Genomic DNA, 21,011 nt, shown 5'->3' on the forward strand with positions numbered 1-21,011 from the left:
AACGCGCCACTGCACTCCAGCCTGGGTGAAAGAGCGAGACTCCGTCTCAAAAAAAAAAAAAAAAAAGAAAAACAATTTTTCCTAGTGCTACAGATTACTCCTATTTTGGTGTTGATTCTGTATTTTTTTCAGAGTTTAACTGATGTCATATATGAAATTTTTATTCTACTCTTTTCATTAAGCATAAAACATTTTTTGCAGATGCCTTCTGTTCTCCGCCACAATAACTCAACGTAGAAATGAAGGAAGACCACCCAAATGAGAAACAGTATTCAGAGCTTGCTACAGCAAGGGAGTCAGCACCCTCACCGGTGTGGGTAGGCGCAAGGACCCAGGGGGTGGAAAACGGGGAAGGCTCCAGCTGGTTCTGACTGCAGGCTGCTGGAAACTGGAGGTGAGCGAGAAGCAGGATGTTTTCTGTGACTGGTTTGGGGAGCGCTTTCTTGGGTTGGTTCTGACATGGGGAGGGTGGTACAAAAAACAGAGGAGCAAGTAGTCTTGACCACGTCCTTCCCACGCAGCCGACCGCTGGGTTACTGCAGAAGCTGCAGTCAGTTTATTGTCATTCGTTATCTGACCATTGTCTATTGGCATATTGTCTCTCAATTTTTTTTTCTGGTAACTATTTACTGTACAAAAGTTGGAAAAAATTTAAAAATTAGCATTACCTACGACCTTAGCCACACACACACACCCCAGAAAATAATGCCAGTGTCACAGAAGTCAAACGATGTACTCTAATTGTAACCCTGCCTCTCCACAGCACGTTGTCACTTCAAACTCAGGTTCTTGCTGATGGAACTGCCTGAGTCCGTGCCGTTCGTTCTTCAGAACACTGATTTCCATTTCTTCCTAGTATTCTTCAGGGAACACTAGGGAATGAATAATAAATCACCTGCGTGAAGAGATTCCTTTCTTGGGGTAGCAGTATTGCCAGGTTGCTTTCCACGGTTTTGCATTTGACCGTTCTCCTAGCACCCTGTAAGAGGGGTAGCCCTCCCTGCACCGTCAGGATTGGGTGTTTTCTTCAACGGGATGGTTTCTGCTGTTAAAAGCGAGTGTCGGCCGGGTGCAGTGGCTCACGTCTGTAATACCAGTACTTTGGGAAGCCGAGGCGGGTACATCACCTGAGGTCAGGAGTTCGAGACCAGCCTGGCCAACGTAGAGAAACACCGTCTCTACTAAAACTACAAAAATTAGCTGGGCGTGGTGGCGGGCATCCGTAATCCCAGCTACTCGAGAGGCTGAGGCAGGAGAATCACGCCACTGCACTCCAGCCTGGGCGACAGAGCGAGACACTATGTCTCCAAAAAAAAAAAAAAAAAAACTTTGTGATAATTATTCATTGTGTAAAAGTTGGAAAAAAAAATTAAAATTACAACCCTAGACACACAGGGTTGTACGGTGGGAGGTAATTTTAATTTTTTTTGTATTTTATTTTCCAATGAGGTTACAACCCTAAGCCACGCAGGGTTGCGGCGTGAGCGCCGGGCTGCGGGGGCGCCTCCGCCCTCCGTAGGGTGGGCCTGGGACGCTCCCGGGGCTGCAGGGGGACCGGCTTCGCGCTCGGCGGCCGCGCGCCTCCGCCGCCCTCTCCGGGAAGCGTGGGTCTGGTGAGCCCCTCCGTCTCCTCGGATTCCACCCCGGGCTCCGGTTCAAAGGCTAACTGTTCGCTGCTGCAACGGCAGCGCAGGCCAGGCAGGGCGGCCCCTCCGCCCCGCTCCGCGTTGTGCGACAGCCCAAGGACTGGTCAGCGGAGGCCCTGCCGTCTCAACTCCAGTCTCCCCAGGGCCGGAAGCCGCTGCCTTAGGAAGATGCGGGCACTGCCCTGCTCAGACGGCGAGTCGGCTACCAGGAATCCCGCACCCACCGGGACCCAGGACTCCTTCCGAGGTCGGAGGGGCCCAGGTGACCAGCGAGAGGCGCGGCGGGCTAGAGGGGTTCCGGTGCGCAGGGGCGGGGCCGCGGCCGAGTATAAGCGCATGCGAGGCGGCGTAGGGGACTAGAGGGTCGGGAGCGCGTACGTGGGGCGGGCCGCGGCGGCCGGAGCGAAGAGTATAAGTGTATGCGAGGCGGCGTAAGGTACTAGAGTGTCCGGCGGGCGTACGTGGGGCGGGCCGCGGCGGCCGGAGCGAAGAGTATAAGTGCATGCGAGGCGGCTTAGGGGACTAGAGTGTCCGGAGCGCGTACGTGGGGCGGGGCCGCGGCGGCCGGAGCGAAGAGTATAAGTGCATGCGAGGCGGCGTAGGGAACTAGAGTGTCCGGAGCGCGTACGTGGGGCGGGGCCGCGGCGGGGCAAATGCAGAGCGCACGCGCTTGGCTGGCTGGCGATTGTACAAGCAGGGATGGCGCCGCCTCAGCGTTCTCGGGTGCTACGCTGCTGCAGCTGCCGCCTCTTCCAGGCGCACCAGGTCTGGCAGGTGCCAGCCCCCTCCTTCTCCTCCGGGGCGGGGACAGCGGACGGGGAATGGCGGGCCCGTGGGTGTTGTCTCGAATGGCTCCGGGATGCACCGGGCCCGAAGGAGCGCAGGGAGCGCTGAGGGCGGGTCTCATTGGGGTCGCCCCCGCATAACGTTCTGAGCTTTTTGTTTGGTTCTTGTACAAACCAGAGATAACGGTTTCTGCGGAGGTGGCCTCTTGTGAGTTGTAGCAGGTAGTGGGAGAACCCGGTTGAGTATAGATTCCTTTACGCAGAGCCTACCCCACGAAGTAGCCCTGAATGAGTTTCAATGAGAGGGGGAGGACGGTTCTTAGAGCCCGGGCGCGCCGCGGCGGCGTCCCTGCTCCACACCTGGGCGCGTTCTCCGTCGTCCCGTGCCTCTGCCGCCGTCCTTTTCTGCGGGGCCAGGGACTTGATATGCCTGTTCGCCGACGCATAAACCACGGGCCCCGGAGTCTTAAAGACAGATAATCTGTGTTTCTAGAACATATTTGCCTCCCGAACTTTCAGCGTGCCAGATAGAGAATGTCACTTAAGCTTTTCTGGATCGCGCCTGTCTCCCTGCTTGATAACACTGCAGTCACTGTGTCCGCTTCTGATAGTCCCTCCCTCCTAATTATTGGTAATCTGCTATGCCCTGAGAAAGAATAGCATCAGACTTCTTTTTTTTTCTTTTTTTGAGACGGAGTTTCGCTCTTGTTGCCCAGGCTGGAGTGCAATGGCGCGATCTCGGCTCACCGCAACCTCCGCCTCCCAGGTTCAAGCAATTCTCCTGCCTCAGCCTTCCGAGTAGCTGGGATTACAGGCATGCGCCATCATGCCCTGCTAATTTTGTGTTTTTTTTTTTTTTTTTTTTTTTTTGAGACGGAGTCTCACTCTGTCGCCCAGGCTGGAGTGCAGTGGCACAATCTCGGCTCACTGCAAGCTCCGCCTCCCGGGTTCCCGCCATTCTCCTGCCTCAGCCTCCTGAGTAGCTGGGACTACAGGCGCCCGCCACCACGCCCGGCTAATTTTTTGTATTTTTAGTAGAGACGGGGTTTCACCGTAATCTCAATCTCCTGACCTCGTGATCCGCCCGCCTCGGCCTCCCAAAGTGCTGGGATTACAAGCGTGAGCCACCGCGCCCGGCCAGAAAATCCACAGTTTTATTGGTGTTTTAAGATAGAAGCTGAGAAGCAAAATTGCTAAGTCATTACCCACTTCAATTTTTGGTAGGTGCTCATTGTCCGCCTTAGAATCCTTTTGGATACTTCCCCCAAAAACCTCATGATTTTGTATGAGGATCATATTAATCGTATTAATGTTAATGAATCAACCTAGACATCTTTGTGGTGTTAAACATGATCCATTACGTTTATTCAAGTAACCTTGGTATCCCTTGGTAACATTTTATTTGTTGCTGTTATAAATGGACTCTTTATCAATTATGTGTTCTAATTAGATGTCTGCTCATATAAAAGCTATATTAATTTTTGAAGGTATCTTAATTTTGTACCTAACCACTGTATTAGATTGTCTAGTTTTAGTGGCTTCTCATTTCATTATGTCGGTTTTCAGATAAAAAATTATATCAGGTAGCAGCCGGGCATGGTGGTTCACGCCTTTAATCCCAGCACTTTGGGTGGGTCACTTGAGGTCAGAAGTTCGAGACTAGCCTGACCAACATGATGAAACCCTGTCTCTACTAAAACTACGAAGTTAGCCAGGCGTGGTGGCAGGTGCCTGTAATCCCAGCTGCTTGGGAGACTGAGGCAGGAGAATCTCTTGAACCTGGGAGGTGGAGGTTGCACTAAGCCGAGATCTCACCATTGCACTCCAGTCTGGGCAATAAGAGCGAAACTCCGTCTCAAAAAATATAAAAATTAAAAATTGGCTTTTCTTTGGGAGGCTGAGGTGGGCAGATCATTTGAGGTCAGGAGTTATTTCAGGTATTATAATTATGTCTATAAATAATGATAGGGTTTTCCCCTCCTAATTTTTATACCTCTTATAACTTTCTTCTAATTCCATTGGCTAGTACATCCAGAAAAAAATGGTAAATAATAGCGGGCAACCCTGGCTTGTTCTTGACTTCCATGTGGAGTGCTGGTAGAGATTCTCCAGCATTAGAGCTGGGTTTTAGGCATTTTATCATGTTAAGAGAGAACACGTCTAGTCAGGTTTAACAAGAATTGAAAATAAATGTTATGGGATTTTTTTTTAGACCCAAGTTTAACAAGAATTTAAATATTATGGAATTTTTTTTACAGCTTCAATTTGGGTCTTTTGGAGTGTTTTTTTGTTGTTCGGATTTGGGTTTGCAAGACAGGCTCTTGCCGTGCTACCTGGGCTGGCCTCAAACTCCTGGGCTCGAGTAGTCTCGGCCTCCCTGGTTGCTGAGACTACAGGCTCGAGCCACTGTGCCCAGCCCAATTTGATTGTGTTTCACATAGATAGCCAGTTTTCCCAGCACCAACCCAGACTTGTTAAATAGTCTTTTTTTCCACTTTTAAAGTACCACGTTTATGATTATGATATGCTAAATTTTTACACATGTGTTGGTTTGTTTCTGGACTCTTTCCATCAGTTTTTAAAATTATTTTGGGCCAGATCCGGGCGTGGTGGATCACCAGGTCAGGAGATCGAGACCATCCTGGCTAACATGGTGAAACCCCGTCTCTACTAAAAATACAAAAAATTAGCCAGGCGTGGTGGCGAGCACCTGTAGTCCCAGCTACTCGGGAGGCTGACGCGGGAGAATGGTGTGAACCCGGGAGGGGGAGCTTGCAGTGAGCCGAGATCACGCCACTGCACTCCAGCCTGGGCGACAGAGCCAGACTCTGTCTCAAAAAAAAAAAATTATTTCGGGCCAGGCATGGTGACTCACACCTGTAATCCCAGCACTGTGGGAGGCCAAGACAGGTGGATCACTTGAGGTCAGGAGTTTGAGACCAGCCTGGTCAACATGGTGAAACCCCATCTCTACTAAAATACGAAAATTAGCTGGGCGTGGTGGTACGCACCTGTAATCCCAGCTACTTGAGATTTAAAAAAAAAATTTCAGGTTCAATTCCATTTTGTTTTTTGTTTGTTTGTTTGAGATGGAGTCTCACCCTGTCGCATAGGCTGGAGTGCAGTGGCGCAATCTTGGCTCACTGCAACCTCCACCTCCCGGGTTCAAGCGATTCTCCTGTCTCAGCCTCCTAAGTAGCTGGGATTACAGGTGCCCGCCACCACGCCCAGCTAATTTTCGTATTTTTAGTAGAGACTGGGTTTCACCATGTTGGTCAGGCTGGTCGCGAACTCCTGACCTTGTGATCTGCCCGCCTCGGCCTCCCAAAGGGGGATTCCATGCGTGAGCCAGCACGCCCGGCCCAATTCCATTTTGTTTTAAATAATTATCTGAGTTGTATTTCTGAAATTTCATTGCAGGTAAAAAAGAGTGTCAAGTGGACATGCAAAGCTTGTGGAGAGAAGCAGTCCTTTTTGCGGGTGAGTCCTACAAAACAGAAAGCAGGTGGGGCGCAGGCCTGCAGCGAGCCCTTCCAGGGAGTCCCAGCGTGCCACAGCTGGGATCATCCTCTCTCACACAAAGTTCCCCAGACAGGGAGCTCCTGCTTCCGAGCTTCCTGTTCCTTCAGGAGGTGAAATGGATGGAGCAGTGTCTGGAAAGGTACTGCCATTTGATTCTTCATTCAGCAAGTATTTCTTGAGTACTTTCTGTGTGCCAAGCACAAGGGAAACAGTGGAAACTAAGCCCATTGTTGTTCTTGCCCTCACAGGCGCACTTGTGTGGAAGGGGAAGAGAAACTAATGCACACACACATCTACATAATTTAAAACTCGGCTGAGCACAAGGAGAGGAAAGCATTGGGGACTGTGAGAAGATGACAGAGGAGTGCGGGCAGCCGGGGAAGGGCAGAGGCTGTTGGTGGAGGTGGGGGTGTGGGAAAGTGGGCTCAGGAAGTGGAGGCAGGCAGGGGTGGGCTGTAAATGCTCTTACCCAGCTGTTTGCCCCTGGCATTGAGGACGTCTTTTCAGTCCATCCATATTGCCCCTCCTGAACTCTAGGACCCCAAACTGTCCTGCATCCTTTGCCTTACTGAACTCGCTCTTCTCCTGCTCCAGCCCCAGTGCCGCCTCTCCCTCACCTCTCATCTTTCCTCTCCTCCTACAGCCACGGTGCTTTCTTTCTGACCTTAAATCCAAACTCGCTCCTCTTCGGGCCTTTGTGCTCACTGTGGAGTTCTCCTCCCTCTTCTCAGCATCCTGTGGAAGTTACATAGTCTGTGTTTATGCACAGATTGTCCGTCTAAGGCTGTAAGTTCCATGAGAACAGTGTATCCGCAGCACCTAGCACAGTGCTCGGTGCTTGTGGAGTGAGGAAGCAGCCGGTCCAACCTTGTTGGGCGTTTAGGTTGATTTCCCTTTTGACCGTTATGTACAACTCTACCATGAAGCTTTTTACAAAAACCTCTTTATCCACGTGACCAGCTGTTTACTGTTCACTTAGGACGAAGTCCTAGAAGTTGAAGTGCTGTTTTTTGGGGTTTGTTTTTTGTTTTTTGTTTTTTTTTTTTTTGAGATGGAGTCTCGCTCTGTCACGCAGGCTGGAGTGCAGTGGTGCGATCTTGGCTCACTGCAACCTTCGCCTCCCGGGTTTAAGCGATTCTCCTGCCTCAGCCTCCTGAGTATCTGGGACTACAGGTGCGTGCCACCACGCCCAGCTAATTTGTGTTTTGTATGTTTAGTAGAGATGGGGTTTCACCATGTTGGCCAGGCTGGTCTCGAACTCCTGACCTCAAATGATTCACCTGCCTCAGTAGACAAAAACATTTCATAATGTTGATGAATGCCTTCACCTGATATTTTTTATTTTTTTTATTTTTTTATTTTTTTTTGAGATGGAGTCTCGCTCTGTCACCCAGGCTGGAGTGCAGTGGCGCAATCTTGGCGCACTGCAACCTCCACCTCCCAGGTTCCAGCGATTCTCCTGCCTCAGCCTCCCAAGTAGCTGGGACTGTAGGCACACACCACCACGCCCAGCTAATATTTTGTATTTTTAGTAGAGATGGGGTTTCACCATGTTAGCCAGGATGGTCTCGATCTCCTGACCTCGTGATCTGCCCGCGTTGGCCTCCCAAAGTGCTGGGGTTACAGGCGTGAGCCACCGTGCCCGGCTGATATTTTTTTTAAAAAAGGGGAAAAAAAAAACACTTCAGAATGGGTTCAGCAAAGTTAAAAAATAAATAAACAAATAAATAAAGTGCTGGCAAGGTAATGAGATCTCTTAGGGAATCCAAGGGGCAGAACTTCATCCCCCATCCCTTGCAAAACTAGCCCCAAGAACTGAAAAGCTGCCAACAAGCCAGGCCTCAGCTTTTCCTGCCCATCACCCAGCTTCTCCCTGTATCTTTACTCCATTTTCTCCTCTCCTTCCCTTTCTGTTTCTCCCCAGACTGTTCAGTCACATTCTCTGCTCCAAGTCCGTAAAATCTCATTCCAAGCCAGCGGGAAGAGCTGAGGCTCAATTATACATTCCTAGGAGAAGCAACCTGGTGGCCCAGGCTGACTCGGATGTCCACTTCTGGTCCAGTCAACTGGGATTGGGTCTCAGAAGAGAGGGGCTGGCTTACCAGGTAGGCAGACACCCCACGTGGTGAGCATGGCTTGTTTGAGATGTATATATTTCTACATTCTCCTTGAGGAAGCCTTCTTACTCCCCTCAATGCCTCTGTGCTGTGTGTGGTATGTGGTGTATGGCTGACTAGGCCACAGTAACAAACACACCAAAATTGTGGTGGCTTAATACAATAAACGTTTCTCTTGCTCTGATAACAGTCCTGGGAAGACGATAAGGTCAGCAGGGCACTGCCCTTGATGTGGTTGCTCAGGGATCCAAGCTCCTGCCATCTTGAGCTTCTTCTATTCCCTGAGGCTCATCTGTAGCTGCTTCTAGCCACTGAGAAGGGCAGGTGCTTGGAGGAGCTACTGGGAGGCTTTGAGGGCCAGGCTGGGAAACAAGTGACAGTGCCGTGGAAAGAGGCTGGTTTTGTGGCCACCCCGACCACATGCACACTGGAAAATGAAGTCCAGTTTTGTGCCCACATTGGGAAGAATGCGCTTCAGTATCCAGCCAGCAGTCCCTGCCCTATGGAAGAGCACACCACTACTGGTTATGCCAGCCTGGTCTTTGCCATTTCCCCCTCCAGCTACTCTTCTCCGTTCTCACGTGAATGTGCTCCAAACAGGACTGCACACTCCCTACGTGTCCATCACAATTGCTTCTGTCAGAGTCAGCAGTGGTCTCTGTGTTGCTAAAAACAATGGTTGGTTCTCAGTTCTCACTTGACTTACTAGCTGCCAGGCACTGGGAGTCCACGGAATTCTGTGCTCAGGGGACATCAAGAATGCTCCTGCCAGTGGGGTGTTGAGGAACACTGGACACGTATAGTGTGTGTGTCTGATCACAGATGTGCTCCATTGTCCCAGCAGACTTCACTTACAAAACACAGGTTCAAAGACCAGAGTATTAAGAATTTCAGGATGGCGACAGCAGAGCAGCTGTCATACCTGTGAAGCTGATTCTGCCTGTACTATAGCAGGACCCATACTCTCAAATTCCATCTCTCACCATCTTCCCCTTAGACCACTCAGCTCCAGCCATGCTGGCCTCTTCACTGTTCCTCCAAAATTCCAGGCTCAGGGTCTTCACACTCGTTTTCATGTCATTGCTTCTGCTGGAATGTTCTTCCCCAGACAGCCATGTGGCTTGCTGCTTCATAGCTTCCTGTTTGTGCTCAAACGTTACCTTCTTAGAGATCCATTCCTTGACCATTTTGAACACCTTAGTAAAACGGTATGCTCTTATGTACGGCGTCTTTCCTGGCCTTGTCTTTCTCAGAGCACTTACTAGCATCTGATAGGTTACATGGCTCACTTGTTTCTTTCCTGTCTCTTCTCACTTGAATGTGAGTTCCATGATGACAGGGAGTCTTGTCCATTCCTGTATTGTCTACCCCTAGATGAGGCCTGGCACGTAGTTGGTATTCAATAAATATTTGTTGGATGAATTTGTGACTGCTAAGTGGGAAAAAATGTGTTTTATTTTGTATTCCTTTGATTATCAGTGAAGGTAAGTATCATTTCATATATTTTTTGGCAGTATGTTATACAATATGTCAATACGTGTTACTTCCCTTGTGACCTTTTTATTCATGTTCACTAACCATTTTGTGTAGGGCTTTGGGTTGAGTTTGGCTTCAATAGGTAGAGTTCAGGGTGGGACAGTTCTTGTGGGACAGCCACACAGATCTAAACTATTAGTTCCGGAGACTGTTGGTTTGCAAATCGTTCTAGAGACAGCCGTCAGTCACTAGGACTCCTGCATGCTGCTTTAGGGGTCTTCGGCCTGTCCTCCCTGAGGTGCATCTCAGATGGATCTGTTTCTCAGCATTCCGCCAGCACTTTTTAAATGTCATATATTTTCTGGTTTCTCAGGCTTACGGTGAAGGCTCTGGTGCTGACTGTAGACGCCATGTCCAAAAATTAAATCTGCTACAGGGACAAGTTTCAGAGCTGCCACTCAGGTACAGTTGTTTGAGAAGAGTGTGGTTGTCTTGCCCTGTTTTCGTCTTGACTGGATAATAGAAGTACACAATGGAAATCCTGGGCTGGGCACTCTGCTCTGGCTGGACCTGCCCCAGGTCCCTGCTGTCACTTTGCCATCTGAGGTCAGCAGCTGCCCTCAGAACCAACCCCGGGGATTTTTAGAATACTGGGGCTGAGCTTCACCTGAGGAGATTCTCACCTGATTGCCTGTGATGGGGCCCAGACCTGTGATTTTTAAAGCTGGCAGGCCATTGCTCTGTGCCTCCAGAGCCGAAAGGCTCTTGACACAGCTGTTCTCGTTTGTGGCAGGTTCCCCAGAGAGGCCCCGGTAGGACAGACCCCACTGGGCCTGGGTCAGTGGAGAAGTCTGTTAGACTTCCATGTCTTACCATATGGCAGTCAAACACCCTGAGCAGTTCTCCCACTGAAAATAACTAAAACTGCTAGCTATTTTAAATGCACTGATGAGCTGACAAGAAAGAAAGTAACTCTCGGCCGGGCGCAGTGGCTCATGTTTGTAGTCCCAGCACTTTAGGAGGCCAAGGTGGGCAGATCACGAGGTCAGGAGTTTGAGATCAGCCTGGCCAGCATGGTGAAACCCCGTCTATATTAAAAATACAAAAAAATTAGCTGAGCATGATGGTGCACGCCTGTAATCTCAGCTACTCAGGAGGCTGAGGTAGGAGAATCACTTGACCACAGGAGGCGGAGGTTGCAATGAGCCGAGATCGCACCATTGCACTCCAGCCTGGGCAACAGAACGAGACTATCTCAAAAAAAAAAAAAAAAAAAAAAAAAGTAAGTAAGTAACTCTCAGAGGTCAAAAATGAAGAAGCTGGTCCAATGGTAGTCGGTTATCAGAACTTACTAACATTAGGGTCACTAAAGTTGGTATACAACTCTCCACTGCTAAATTTAACTGGCTTTAAAAAAAAAAAAGTGTGGAAGCCAAAATCCAGAGAGGAAGCACCTGAGCTGCTGGGGTGATTGAAGCCCGGTGCTCTGGAGCCTCCATTTCAACGGCTGGTAGGGGTGCAGGAGGCCCTCGGAAGACAAAAGCTATGGCCCAGTCAGAGTAGACGGGCCAATAGGACACCTCGTAACAACACTGAGCCCCCAGAGGACTACACCCTTAGTGTACAAATGAACTAGATCCACTCTGCAACAGGCAGCTTGCCTGTATTGACCTTGGCAGTGGCTGAAGAGGGGGAAATATCTCTTAAGATTTTGGAAATAAAAGGAAGTAGTTGCATGGTTTTTCAGCCTTTTACATACCCTTTGTGAAAAGCCTCAAGCAGAAAATTTATGTTTTAATTGTCCCAGGAAGCAGAGGTAAATGGAGCTCCTTTCTGCAGCAATATATCTTCAATTGCCAGGCCTTAAAGTTCCCACAGGGGCCAGGCGTGGTGGCTCACCACTGTAATCCCAGCACTTTGGGAGGCTGAGGTGGGCGGACCACGAGGTCAAGAGATCGAGACCATCCTGGCCAACACGGTGAAACCCCGTCTCTACTAAAAATACAAAAATTAGTTGGGCATGGTGGCGGGCGCCTGTAGTCCACGCTACTAGGGAGGCTGAGGCTGGAGAACTGCTTGAACCCGGGAGGCAGAGGCTGCAGTGAGCCGAGATGGCGCCACTGCACTCCAGCCTGCCAACAAAGCGAGACTCCGTCTCAAAAAAGAAAAAAAAAAGGCCGGGCGCGGTGGCTCACGCCTGTAATCCCAGCACTTTGGGAGGCCGAGGTGGGCGGATCACGAGGTCAGGAGATCGAGACCATCCTGGCTAACACGGTGAAATCCCGTCTCTACTAAAAATACAAAAAATTAGCCGGGCGAGGTGGCAGGCGCCTGTAGTCCCAGCTATGCGGGAGGCTGAGGCAGGAGAATGGCGTGAACCCCGGGGGGCGGAGCCTGCAGTGAGCCGAGATTGCGCCACTGCACTCCAGCCTGGGTGAAAGAGCGAGACTCCGTCTCAAAAAAAAAAAAAAAGAAAAAAAGAATTCCCACAGAAAAAGTTCCAAGCAGCATATACTCAGGAGTTTAAAATCATTTAACATTCAAGGAAATATGCCACCAGGAGCAAAAGATAGCAGAACAACAAACAGTCAGAAAAGTCAGACCCATAAAGACTTCAAAATACATGATATTGCATGTTTAATATATTTAATAAAATAAAAGAAGTGGGTGATAAGATGAGGGACTTCAAAACATAGGTGTATTTGAGAGCTTGTTTGGAGGTTCTAGCAGAGGAGTGCAGCTACTCGTATACCTTGGACCGAAGACCACTCCTCCTCTGTTGGAGGTGGCCGTCCTCTTCGACCAAGCGCACAGCTTCAGGAGGGACGCACATGGAGTGGTGAGGGAAGAAGGGGACATTGCCTAGCCATCGAGATCAGCTCACCAACCCTGGTGATGGATGGGGTGACAGATGTCACAGCCAGATCACCCTCATATCCAAAAAAATAGGTGTATTTGAAAAAGAACCAAAAAGAGGCCGGGTGCAGTGGCTCACAGCTATGATCCCAGCACTTTGGGAGGCCAAGGCAGGTGGATTATTTGAGGTCAGGAGTTCAAGACCAGCCTGGCCAACATGGTGAAACCCCGTCTCTACTAAAAATACAAAAGTTAATTGGGTGTGGTGGCACATGCCTGTAGTCCCAGCTACTCAGGAGGCTGAGGCATAAGAATCACTTGAGCCTGGGAGGCAGAGGTTGCAGTGAGTCAACCTCCACCTCCCAGGCTCAAGTGAGGTCTGCAACAGAGTGAGACTCTGTCTTTAAAAAAAAAAAAAAAAAAAAAAAGAGTTTGCAGAACTTCAAAGTATAATTATTGAAATTGAAAATTCAGGCCAGGCGCAGTGGCTCATGCCTATAATCCTAGCACTTTGGGAGGCTGAGGCAGGCAGATCACTTGAGGTCAGGAGTTCATGACCAGTGTGGCCAACATAGTGAAACCCCATCTCTACTAAAAATACAAAAATTAGCTGGAAATCACTTGAGCCCAGGAAGCGGGGGTTGCAGTGAGCCAAGATTGTGCCACTGCACACCAGCCTGGGTGACAGAGTGAGACTGCATCTCAAAAAAAAAATTAAAAATTCAGTGGACATGTTAAACAGATTAAATGCAGCTGAAGAGAGAATTAGTGAAATGGAAGATAAATCTAAAAAATTATTCAGAATGCAACACAGAAAAATGGAAAAGTAGAAAATATAAGGGAAAGTTGAGAGACATGGAGGTTACAGAGTTCTACCAAGAGGTAATAAAGAGAATGGGGCAAAAGCAGTAACTGAAGAGATAAGAGCGCAGCATTTTCCAGAATCAGAGACAACATTTTTAGATTAAGGAAACAGTAAATCCCAAACTGGATAAAACCATTATTTTATTTGCAAATAGCCTGATTGTGTATGTAGAAAATCCTAATGAATCTACAAAAAAAGCTACTAGAACTAGTAATTTAGCAAGATCACAAGAATACAAGGTCAACATATAAAATTAAATTGTATTTCTATATATATGCAGTGGACAATTGGAAAAATGATTTTTAAAATCAAACCGGCTGGATGCGTACTTCATGCTTGTAATCCCAGCACTTTGGGAGGCCGAGGTGGGTAGATCACTTGAGCCCAGGAATTTGAGACTTCCATGGGCAAGATGGCAAAACCCTGTCTACAAAAAAAAGAAGAAAAAAAAAATTTAGCCAGGCATGGTGGTACATGCCTGTGGTCCCAGATACTCAGGAGGCTGAGGTGGGAGGATCACCTGAGCCCAGGGAGGTTGAAGCTGCAACGTATCTCCATTGTCATGTGATTCCATCGTCCAGCGATCTTGGCTCACTGCAACCTCCGCCTCCCAGGTTCAAACGATTATCCTGCCTCAGCCTCCTGAGTAGCTGGGAATATAGGTATGCACCACCATGTTGGCCAGACTTGTCTCGAACTCGTGACCTCAGGTGATCCACCTGTCTCAGCCTCCCAAAGTGCTGGGATTACAGGAGTGAGCCACCATGCCCAGCCCCTGGTCATTTTTCAAAGGGCATATGTATGGTCTTCCCTGAAGGTGTCTAGAAGAAACCGTCAGTGCCGGTGAAGAAGAAAACGTGGGCCACCAGCAGGCTGGGAATGTGAAGCAGCAGGTAAGCCTCAGGCCCACCTGCCCCAGGCTGGCTCTGTGTCAGGGAAGGGATGAATGCACAGATGTATCCAGTAGTCATTTGTATAGCTAATGTGTGTCGATGCCACCCAATGACAGTCAGTTGGCTTAAAGCTGCAGGGAACACGAAAATAAATAAACCTGTACCTTTTGTAAGGATGGAGGCAGCCATGTGTACCAATCATTACAGTACCCTGCAAAGGACCCTCTCCTCTGCTTGGGGGACTCCTGAATGTAACTCAAACATCACCTTATGCTGCTTCCACTTTGCCCCCACAGCACTCTGGGCATACCTCTGAGAGGGAAAGAGTAATGGGATAAAACACCTGGGTTTCCATCTTTCCTTGTTCCAGACTGCAAGCTGTTTTTTTTCTCTGAAACGAGGTCTCACTCTGTCACCCAGGCTGGAATGCAGTGGCGCGATCATGGCTCCCTGCAGCCTTGACTTCCTGGACTTAAGTGATCCTCCCACCTCAGGCTCCTTAGTAACTGGAACTACAAGTGCACGCCCTGCTGATTTTTTTTCTTTTTTGTAGAGGCAAGGTCTCCCTATGTTGTCTAGGCTGGTCTCAAACTCCTGGGCTCAAGCCATCTTCCCACCTCAGCTCCCAAAGTACTGGGATTACAGGCTTGAACCACTGCACCTGGCCAGATTGACACTTTGTTATAAGCAGAGGAAGATGCTTTTCTGGTACCTCTGCCTGTGCTTCCAATTTGGTCCATTTACAGCCTTAATTTTATATCATTCTCATCAGAAATACTTTTTTGCATCCTAGTTTTCAGTTGTTATCATTCTTCTGTGTTGTGGTATAGTCTTCAGTGATTTTCATTTCTTAGTTATTTGGTTTTGAGACAGGGTCTCCCTCTGTCACCCAGGCTGGAGTGCGGAGGCATGATCACTGCTCACTGGAGCCCCGACGTCTCAAAAAAACAGTGTTTACAGAATGTAGTAGATGGACCCGTATTGATTCCTTTATTATGTGGCATTTAGGTTGTTTCCACACTTCTGCTTGCCTGCCTACCTGCCTCCCTCCCTCCCTCCCTCTCTCCCTTCCTTCTTTTTCATTCTTTCCTTCCTTCCTTTTCTCCTTTCCTCCTTTTGACGGAGTCTCGCTCTGTCCCCCAGCCAGAGTGCGGTGGCATGATCTCAGCTCACTGCAACCTCTGCCTCCTGGGTTCAAGCAATTCTTCTGCCTCAGCCTCCCAAGAAGCTGGGATTACAGGTATGCACCACCACGCCCGGCTAATTTTTGTATTTTTAGTAGAGATGGGGTTTCACCATGTTGCCTAGGCTAGTCTTGAACTCCTGAGCTCAGGTGACCTGCCCGCCTCAGCCTCCCACGGTGCTAGGGTTACAGGTGTGAACCACCGCGCCTGGCCATGTTTCTACACTTCTGTTCTTTTTTTTTTTTTTTTTTTTTTTTTTTTTTGAGATGGAGTCTCGCTCTGCCTCCCAGGCTGGAGTGTAATGGCACAATCTCGGCTCACTGCAAGCTCTGCCTCCCGGGTTCACGCCATTCTCCTGCCTCAGCCTCCTGAGTAGCTGGGACTACAGGTGCCCGCCATCACGCCTGGCTAATTTTTTGTATTTTTTTTTTTTTTTTTAGTAGAGACAGGGATTTCACTGTGTTAGCCAGGATGGTCTTGATCTCCTGACCTCGTGATCCGCCCACCTCGGCCTCCCAAGGTGCTAGGATTACAGGTGTGAGCCACCGCGCCTGGCCACTTCTGTTCTTATAAATGAAATTTGCTATTTTTTGTAAGACTGGGACTGGCACCTCTGCCTTCTCTCTCTGTGTGGAATCACTGGGCCAGGGAGCATAGACATTCGTGAGGCTCTTGGTGGGCCGTGCCCGGCCGCCTTCCCGAGGTCTGTACCAGTGGGCGCTGTCCTGCCAGCATTGCAGGGTGTTGGTGTCCATCACCTTCCAGCCAGGGCCTTTCCAAGAGTGGAGCTGGACATGACTCCTCAGATCCTCAGGCCCAAGAGTTGGGCTTAGGGGTTTTTGATAAAACTGCCTGGTTTCCAGTACTGAGAATCAACTTTTTTCTCAATCTGGTAGGAAAAATCGCGGCCCTCAGAGAGTCGCTGGCTGAAGTATCTAGAAAAGGACTCCCAAGAACTGGAGCTGGAAGGAAGAGGAGTGTGTTTCAGCAAACAGCCTTCACCCAAATTGGAGGAGCCAAGCCCCCGCTTCAGTCAAGACCTGCCTAGAAAAAGGTACCAAGTGCGTCTCCGTTCCAGCCCTGGCCCAGAGCCTACGCTGCCTCCAGCAGTGGGGCACCAGTGAGCCACTGTGAGCATCAGCCAAGCACGGGAAGCCAAGGTGGCAAGTGGCAGCAGGTGGGAAAACAGACAGCTGCTGCCACTGCTGGCCCCTCAGCCCACCTGGGCATTGGGCACTGCCGGTGCAGTGGCAAAAGCTGGGCAGGTCACCAGTATGCATACCCTTTATGATGCCCACTTAATTCTGAACATCTCAGACTGTACTGACCTCAGGGAAGTGGCCAGAGTAGCTGACAGGCCTGAGAGCTTTCAGCACAGAGAAGCAGAGACCTCATACTTGAAGGAAGGTTTCTTCTGCTTCAGGCATTTCCGTGAGTTTTTTGGAGACGGCTTTAGGTTGAGGATCTAGAGAGGCTCTTAGAGGGCAGGAGCTTTCAGGAGGTAGATTCTGCTTTCAAACCAAACCTTCCACCCAGGCACAGTGGCTCACACCTGTAATCCCAGCACTTTGGGAGGCTGAGGCAGGAGGATCATTTGAGACCAGTCCGGGCAACATAGGGAGACCCCATCTGTACAACAAATTTTTTAAAACAAATTCATGGGGCATGGTAGTGCCTGCCTGTGGTCCCAGCTACTTGGGAGGCTGAGGCAGGAGGATCACCTGAGCCCAGGAGGTCAAGGCTGCAGTGAGCCATTGCACTCCAGCCTGGTGCCGGTGAGACCCTGTCTAAAATAAAAACAACACTTTCTAGCACCTAGAAGCTGTGAAGCAGGGGTGTGGGGCCTGGGCGGTGGCTGGGCAGCCTGAGCAGCTGCCTGGGAAGCTGTAGGGACAGGCAGGCGGCCACTCAAGCTTGTGGGCCGTGTGATCATGGAGTCAGGCTCGGGGTGCCGCTGGAGAGTAGCACGGGACTACTGACAGTACTGTCCTGACAGGAAGTGGAGCCAGAGCACCGTCCAGCCTCCATGCAGCCTTGGCGTCCAGGACTCTGGTGGCTCTGAGGTCGCCTGGGAACCCCAGAAGGTCAGTGACAGAGAACAGTTTCTCTTGGGTCCCAGTGACCACTGAGTATGTGTGGGATAATTTTGTCCTTTGTCACAGCTGACAAAGTGTGAGATTCCTACCCGCAGAAAGCCCATCTTCCCACCTGGGTTTCTTTTCTGTCTGAAGCCAGCTCCTTCCTCAGGTCTGTACCCCCTTTTCCCTCCCATGCCTCTCGTCTCCCATGAGGGTAACTCAGGACCAAAGAGCACTGTGACCCTTGCAGCAACTGAGGTTGGCCAGCAGGTCAGCCTGACGATGGGTCAGGGCCATCGTCTCGTTCTGTGTGGAGCACGGGGACCTGTGTCCAGGCAGGAGTAGTCAGTGGGCCGCCCTGACTCCTGGGAGATGCTTCCCTCCACACTCGCATTTGCCCAGCTGTGGGGTCTTGTGTGTGAGGCACTCTTCACTTAGGGTGTTGTCTTGTTCTTGTTTTCTGAGACAGGGTCTCACTCTGTCTACTCAGGTTGGAGTGCAGTGGCACAGTCATAGCCTACTGAAGCCTCGCCTCCCAGGCCCAAGTGATCCTCCTGCCTCAGCCCCCAAGTAGCTGGGACCACAGATGCGCACCACCACACTGGCTACTCTTTAAAAAATATTTTGTAGAGGCCGGGCGCAGTGGCTCACACCTGTAATCCCAGCACTTTGGGAGGCCGAGGTGGGTGGATCACTTGAGGTCAGGAGTTTGAGACCAGCCTGGCCAACATGGTGAAACCCCATCTCTACTAAAAATAATTAGCTGGGCGTGGTTGCACGCGCCTGTAATCCCGGCTACTCGAGAGGCTGAGGCAGGAGAATTGCTTGAACCTGAGAGGCACAGGTTGCAGTGAGCTGAGATTGCACCACTGCGCTCCAGCCTGGGCAACAGAAAAAAAAAAATGTTTTAGAGACGTGGTCTCACTATGTTGCCCAGGCTTGTCTCAAACTCCTGAGCTCAAGCAATCTTCCCACTTCCCAAAGTGCTGGGACTATAGGTGTGGGCCACTGCGCCTGGCCTGGTTGTCTTGTTCTTGAAGCTTCCAGTCATGCAGGCCCCACCGCATATCCAGTGCTGCACAGTGCAGGGTTTGCTCTGTCACAGGAGCCAGGGCACAGCAAGGGCACTGCCGTTGGGAGTCCACTGGGCGTCAGTCACTGCCCCCACCCCCACGTCAGCCAGGGTCCGTCTCCACTGGCCTCACCACACAGAGCACTGGCTCATGCCGAGACAGAATTCAACAGAATTCAAACTTTGATGTTGCCGCCAACTAGTTTTGTGATCCTGGGTAAGTATGTGGCTTTGAATCTCCAAATCCTAGAAGAATGACCAGAGAGTCTGCCACGGGCCAGTCCCTGGGCTGCACGTTGTAATGGTATCATTGTGTTTCATGCTCCCTCAAGCCTGTTGCTTTGTTTTAAAGGTGAGGAACTGAGGCTTGCAGTTTTTGTGCAGTCACGGCAAGTTCAGTGGCAAAGCCGACATCAAGTTTCAGGGCCACAGAGCCTCTTCCATACTGCCTGGGTGGCAGTGCTGCAGGGACCCACTCTGTCGTTGCTTTCACGTTGCTTTTCCCTTTGTAAGCAGCACAACCCAACTTTTTTTTTTCTATGATGATGGAGTTTCACTCTTGTTCCCTGGCTGGAGTGCAATGGCACGATCTTGGCTCACTGTTACCTCCGCCTCCCAGGTTCAAGCGATTCTTCTGCCTCAGCCTCCCGAGTAGCTGGGATTACAGGCGTCTGCCACCACGCCTGGCTAATTTTTGTATTTGTAGTAGAGACAGGGCTTCCCCATGTTGGCCAGGCAGGTCTCGAACTCCTGACCTCAAGTGATCCACCCACCTTGGCCTCCCAAAGTACTGGGATTACAGGCATAAGCCACTGCACCCAGCCTTTTGTTTTTGAGACAGGGTGTCACTCTGTCACCCAGGCTGGAGTGCAGTGGCACAATCACACCTCATAGCCTCTACCTCCTGGGCTTAAGTGATCCTCCGGAGTAGCTGGGATCACAGGTGCTCACCACCACGCTTGGCTAATTTTTTGTAGAGAGGGGGTTTCACCGTGTTGGCCAAGCTGATCTCAAACTCCTGGGCTCAATCTGCCTGCCTCGGCCTCCCGAAGTGCTGTGATTCAGGCATGAGCCACTGCTTCCAGCCTACAACCCAGCTTTCTTTTTTTTTTTTTGAGACAGCATCTCACTGTCGCCCAGGCTGGAGTGCAGTGGCGCGATCTCGGCTCACTGCAATCCGCCTCCCAGGTTCAAGTGATTCTCCTGCCTCAGCCTCCCGAGTAGCTGAGATTACAGGCATGTGCCACCATGCCCGGTTAATTTTTGTATTTTTAGTAGTGATAGGGTTTTGCCATGTTGGCCAGGTTGGTCTCAAACTCCTGGCCTCAGGTGATCTGCCCACCTCGGCCTCCCGAAGTGCTGGGATTACAGGCGTGAACCACTGCGCCCGGCCTACACCCAACTTTCAGAGCATCTTTGGTTCCTGGGGTGAGAAGCCAGACCCCAGCACCAGTCCTATCCAACAGGGAGCTTGGTGCTGCCACCTCTGCAGCTGCAGAACCCAGCAGGCTCTGGAGAGCCACTCCCAGGTGGGAGGTGGCAGGATGAAGCCAGCCCACCCCTTTCCAGACGGCTCTAGGCCCTCCCGCTCAAACCTCTTTTGTAGGCACCGGTGACCTGAGTCTAAGGTCCCCAGGAGATGGATCACCTGATGACATGAGAATGTCTTGTTTTTGGAAAGCCTGATCATGCAATTTAGCAGAAGGTTTGCGGTGAGGTGGAAGGCATTGATTTGCTTCGTCTTGGTAACCCTCAAAATCAAAGCCTATCCCAGCCTGACAGCTTCCAGCAGAAAGCGTCAGAACCAGAGGCCCAGCCAAGGCCCAGGTAGGGCAGGTGGTCCTGCTGGGCCCTGGCATTGTTCTTACAAATGGAGGGCATGCCGTCTTCTCTTTCAGGGACAGGCTGGCCTGACATGGAAGGTGAAACAAGGCAGCAGCCCCTGCCTCCAGGAGAACTCTGCAGACTGCAGTGCCAGGGAGCTGAGGGGTCCTGGGAAGGAGCTACGGAGTCCTGCCCAGCAGGTTATAGCCACATCCTCTAAATGGGCGCGATTTGTCCTGTCACCTAGAAAAAGTTCACACGTGGACAGTGAGCAGCCAAGGTATCTTCAGAGGGACCCCAGGTCAGCTGGTCCAGCACAGGCTAAGCAAGGGACCCCCAGAGCACAGGCCTCAAGGGACAGCCTCAGCAGGCCCACTGCCGCTGTCCAGCTTCCTCAAGCCACACACACCCTCACATCCGGGCCTAAGAGGCCCTGTGGGAAGACCTCATGGGACGCAAGGACTCCCTGGGCAGAGGGTGGGTCCCTGGTCCTGGAGGCGCAGAATCCTCAACCCACACGACTATGTGACCTCTTTACAACTGGGGAAGACTTTGATGATGATCTGTGATCTGGGACTGGCAGGTTATTAATCGAGGTACACTTGTTAGGTGGGACAGTTCCCCTAAGGCACTTTTAAAGATACTGTGTAAGAACCACTAACAATAAACTTAACTGTCAAACAATCATCTCTC

General features: G+C 50.5%; 1 protein-coding gene and 1 long non-coding RNA gene across 11 annotated transcripts; both read left to right on the forward strand.

Annotated features, from left to right (window-relative positions):
- Nucleotides 1-92: 92 nt before the first annotated feature.
- Nucleotides 93-1,415, forward strand: LOC134737090 (uncharacterized). The gene is made up of 2 exons (XR_010121643.1): nt 93-394; nt 764-1,415. It is a non-coding gene; the product is annotated as an uncharacterized lncRNA (long non-coding RNA).
- Nucleotides 1,416-2,119: 704 nt separating this feature from the next.
- MRNIP (MRN complex interacting protein) lies at nt 2,120-21,002 on the forward strand. Of its 10 annotated transcripts, XM_063642502.1 has the most exons (9): nt 5,918-6,092; nt 6,202-6,356; nt 7,878-8,058; nt 9,920-10,008; nt 14,085-14,160; nt 16,241-16,398; nt 17,341-17,428; nt 18,528-18,711; nt 20,393-21,002. In XM_063642502.1, exons 2-9 carry the CDS (start codon nt 6,307-6,309, stop codon nt 20,536-20,538), a joined length of 972 nt encoding a protein of 323 aa, XP_063498572.1. In that variant the 5' UTR covers nt 5,918-6,092; nt 6,202-6,306; the 3' UTR covers nt 20,539-21,002. The 10 variants fall into 10 exon arrangements, with proteins under 10 accessions (XP_055140932.1, XP_055140935.1, XP_055140931.1 ...); XM_063642504.1 differs by lacking the exons at nt 5,918-6,092; nt 6,202-6,356; nt 7,878-8,058 and adding exons at nt 2,261-2,411; nt 5,852-5,911; XM_063642500.1 differs by lacking the exon at nt 18,528-18,711 and having other exon boundaries at nt 5,919-6,092.
- Nucleotides 21,003-21,011: the final 9 nt, after the last annotated feature.

Source organism: Symphalangus syndactylus, chromosome 7 (genome assembly GCF_028878055.3).
Source record: "Symphalangus syndactylus isolate Jambi chromosome 7, NHGRI_mSymSyn1-v2.1_pri, whole genome shotgun sequence".
NCBI classification, from domain to species: domain Eukaryota; kingdom Metazoa; phylum Chordata; class Mammalia; order Primates; family Hylobatidae; genus Symphalangus; species Symphalangus syndactylus.

What these genes read in the sequence shown, in the direction of transcription:
- MRNIP (XM_063642500.1), top strand. Translation starts at nt 6,307, where the DNA reads ATGACAGAGGAGTGCGGGCAGCCGGGGAAGGGCAGAGGCTGTTGGTGG. An exon ending in GGCAGAGGCTGTTGGTGGAG is followed by an intron (nt 6,357 to 7,877) that starts GTGGGGGTGTGG and finishes GTTTCTCCCCAG; the next exon opens with ACTGTTCAGTCACATTCTCT. An exon ending in GTTTCAGAGCTGCCACTCAG is followed by an intron (nt 10,009 to 14,084) that starts GTACAGTTGTTT and finishes TCTTCCCTGAAG; the next exon opens with GTGTCTAGAAGAAACCGTCA.